Consider the following 4,047-nt stretch of genomic DNA (forward strand, 5'->3'; position numbering starts at 1 on the left):
TTTGCCCAGAAGCTATGGAAATAAAAACTAGGTTTTTCTGAATAAAAACTGCTTTAATGTAGAATCTTTTATGTTCTGCAGAGCGCTGTGTCAGAGCAATGTCCCAAGAAATTTCAGGAGCCTGTCTAGTCTCAGCCTGATACCAGCAATCAACAAACTGACATTACAGTTTAGGTTCAGCACATCGCATGCTACATGCTACAACTTAAGATCTCATTCTACCCTGTAAAGGAAATCTAAAAATATGGCTACAGTTCATTGCATTTACATTGGGCAGGGTATAGAGCAGAAGGCTCTCTTATGCATTAAAAATGAGCTCTATTTCTAAATCTTTTTTTCTGTAAAAGATTTAGAGGATGTTTTCTTGCTACTGGAATATTTGAAGCAATGCTGTCTCCCCAGAATTCCTCTGAATACTGCAGATATTTGTAGACAGAGTCAACCTCCAAGCATTTATTACAGATTTCTTAATAAATAAATATATGTTCCTGTATTTTTGAATGCTCCTGCTGCCAAACTGACTAGCAGAACATTAGGAAAGAGTAAGCAAAATAAGTATCCGTGATGTTCTTTTGCCAATTAAGATAACAAGAAATGCCTTATTCAGCCATCACCCTGTTGGAGGCTGCAAAGAGGGCAAGAGAGACAGGAAGCAGCAGTTGCAGTTACCACAAGCAAATGCAGGACAGACAACACAGCCAAGCCTAGAGATTTTCTGAAATTTGCTTTGGTCTGTACTACTGAAAACAGAAACAGTGTAACTATCAGCAGTTTGCTGTATCACTACAGAATTAAGCCTGCAATGCATCCACTCCAAAAAAAATTTCAAATACTGAAGGGCACAATTATCACACAGCCTTCGGTTTTCACCTTTAAGAATTACTACATGGAGATAATAAAGGTAAGATGCAATTATTACACTATCATTCTTCTACTGGTACTTTGTTCTGCCTCCAGCATCTGCAGCTGAGCAGTTCTGAATAAGGCTCTCTCTAAGGCAAACGCTGCCTTTGCTCCACTGTGCGTATTTTGGCTGAACATCATCATACATTGAAGATTCTAACCCATTACCAATAGACATCACTATTACAAGACTTTAATGTCCATTTTCCATGCATCTTCAGCATGGAAACAGAAAAAAATTCTAAGGCAAAAAATAAGCATCTTCTGTTCACCCTTACAAAAGCCAGGAAATCTCATAGCTGAAGTTTATACTTTATATTTTAATAAAACAAAACAAAAAATCCTTACATTTTGCCTTCATGTGGATCTTCTTCTCTTCCCTAATGAGAAAATTGACATATTAAGTGCATGAAAACACTACAGGTTAGTTCAGAAAATAAACTTGGTAAGTTAAGACCTTCTGAAAAAAAAAAAATAATAAGGACTCTAGGATACTTCTGAACTAAAACGGCTAACTGCAGTTCTAGGAAAATGAGTTTTTCTCTTCATTCTCTGAATGGAAATTCAGCCAAAATATGTTTTTTGAGATAATCTTTTCTGTAATGTTTCAAGTCTCCTTCTTTAAGGGTGACAAATTTTAAAACTCAGCTTTCCTCAGGTTAACTTAATCAAGAATACAGAAGACTGCAGTTTAATATTCTAGTACTGCTGCCACATTATAACATGGATCTCTGAAAAGCAACTGCAAGTAATTATGCTATTAGCAAAAATACTTAGACTACACAAGAAAACTTTATCAGGACTCCAAAGCAGTGCTGAGGTTAAAAAAAAAGAGCTCTTTTTTATTATTTAAAACATCCTTTAAACCCTCTTTTCCCTTGCAGTAACTCAATTATCTGCATGTCATCTGGTTAACTTCTAGAGCTCTACCTGTCTAGGTATAATTAATACACTGGTATTTTGTGTATTATCCTTAAAAATTACCCACCTACTACAATGCAAAATTACATTCTGTTTAGACTGTGAATAGGAAACAAAACCCAAATGTAGATAAATAACTCTCAGATTGTTTATCAAGACAGATAAGTTTAGGAAACTGCTTAGTAAATCTGCAGTACCATTCATTTAAATTTCTTTGGGCAATACGTGAATAAGAGCTTTTTTAATACTGAATCAGGCTTACAGGTCTGTTACACTATTTTAAAACAGTCAGATTCAATTACTAGGCTTAGAAAAGCACATAACTAGAAATGAAGCACTGTCACTGGTTTAGATCCATTCCAGTGTTTTACCAATTTACATTCACCATATATGTGTACAAATATAATTTTTTTTAAGAGACTTGAATATAAAATTACTTACCACTTCCTCTACCAAATCTTCCACAATAAGACCTTGTTCATCTGTCCGAAGGTTTGTAACCCACATCCAGCCATCTTCTAATTCATTATGGACAATAAACATGTCTCCTTTAAGGAAACTGAAGAGTTACAGTAAGAATAAAGTTAAAAACCGACTCATAATAAAAACTTCAAGACAAAGAATTATTGAGCATTATTTCAGCAAAACATTTGAGATAAGCGGCATGTGAAAATATATCAATTGATATCCCAAGCATGCATACATGTATTTCTCTCACAGCTATCATATATGAATACTTATACTTTGATTTACATTCAAAATCCAATGCATACTTGAATTCTATCAGCTTGGAAGTGTGTTAAGCATGCACAGAACAGAAGTAATACCACAACAGTATTAGAAGATAGAAACATTTTTCTTTTATCAAACAAAGAACGTGAAAACAATCAAATATGCCATTAATAGCCTATATGAAAATAACATCCTTACTCCCTCATACTGTTTAATAGATCTAATCTCATATAATGAAAGTCTGTGGCGTACCAGTTATTTATGTTTTCATATACAAAAACGAGAGTACAGAATAGTTACTGGAACATCCATGCAATTAGCTATAAGAAAAACATAAATAAATAGCATTGAGATGCTCAAGGAAGCTTTTTACTGGAAGGATGGGCTAAGTTCAGTGTTACTACAAATTAAGGTCATAGGAGACCATTTCACAGCAGCACAACAGGACTTCCTAGTTAAGTTAGATGTTGAATCAGAGGTACAGGAAGTATCAATGAGACACTGAAGCTCATTCATTAACTACAAACCCAGCCCAAATTTATACAGCAAATTTCATAGAAAATGTATCTCATTTGTGATAAGCTAACAGAAGTGTCTTTGAACAGCACAAAGAAAACAAGCAAAAAAAAATCCTAACAAAACAGGGAATTAATTCAGATTGTAATGGACCCAAATTTTAAAAATGAGTGATTTCCAGTACATTGATTGCATCAGCTCTATTGCAAAGAACTACTCAGTAAGTTAATGCATGGAGGACAGGATGAAAACAACCCTGCAATACTTAGAACTCTAGTACCACGGTTAATATTTACAAAATTTTGAATTATGATTCAGTCAAGTAGTACCTTCAAGTGTGTGTTAATTTGATCTAGAATAAACTGAGAAATTTGGTTGCAGTGTGCCAGGAACAGAACTATTTTAACCAAGCATGTCTCAAAAGCCTAGCACAGAACTCTGCATTTCTTTTGTATCTTACAAGAGGGAGAAAATGTATGATTTTCTAAGATTTGTACTATTATAGCAAAGTAATGAAATGCTTTTCTCCTGTGAGTTGGTACATGCAGTAAGGTACTTCTTGGACTCCACTGATATTTTTATTTTTGCAGGTAGTAGGAAGTCTCACTTACAATAAGCAATCACAATTCCTATCAACTTCTCCTCCTCCTTTTAGGAAATAATCACCTCAATGAAGAAAATTCTCAAAATTCTTTAAAGAGACTGGATTGCACTGCAAGGCTTTGGGATACAATTTGATCTTAATGAGGATATCAAGGAAATAAAGGATATACTTTTTTCTGTATTTTTAGAAATTAGCGTAGTCCAATTTGAAGGGATCTGCAAAGATCATCAAGACCAACACTACCTTAGGTCAATATTCCCAAAACCAAGCCAATTCTCAATTTAAGTGGAATATTAAATCAACTTGTCAAACCAACATGAGATTAGAAAACTCTTTCAAACCCTCCTGCTTTTCCAATAAAATATATATAT

The 4,047-nt window shown here is 34.2% G+C and overlaps 1 protein-coding gene across 1 annotated transcript in view; it reads right to left on the minus strand.

Moving 5' to 3' along the window:
• The window catches only part of RASA1 (RAS p21 protein activator 1), a 153,904-nt gene that overhangs the window by 34,676 nt on the left and 115,181 nt on the right, over positions 1–4,047 (minus strand). Inside the window, 2 exon segments of the mRNA XM_010726074.3 lie at positions 1,252–1,283; positions 2,266–2,383. Coding sequence (XP_010724376.3) covers positions 1,252–1,283; positions 2,266–2,383 — 150 coding nt within the window.

Source organism: Meleagris gallopavo, chromosome Z, assembly GCF_000146605.3.
Source record: "Meleagris gallopavo isolate NT-WF06-2002-E0010 breed Aviagen turkey brand Nicholas breeding stock chromosome Z, Turkey_5.1, whole genome shotgun sequence".
Classification (NCBI taxonomy): domain Eukaryota; kingdom Metazoa; phylum Chordata; class Aves; order Galliformes; family Phasianidae; genus Meleagris; species Meleagris gallopavo.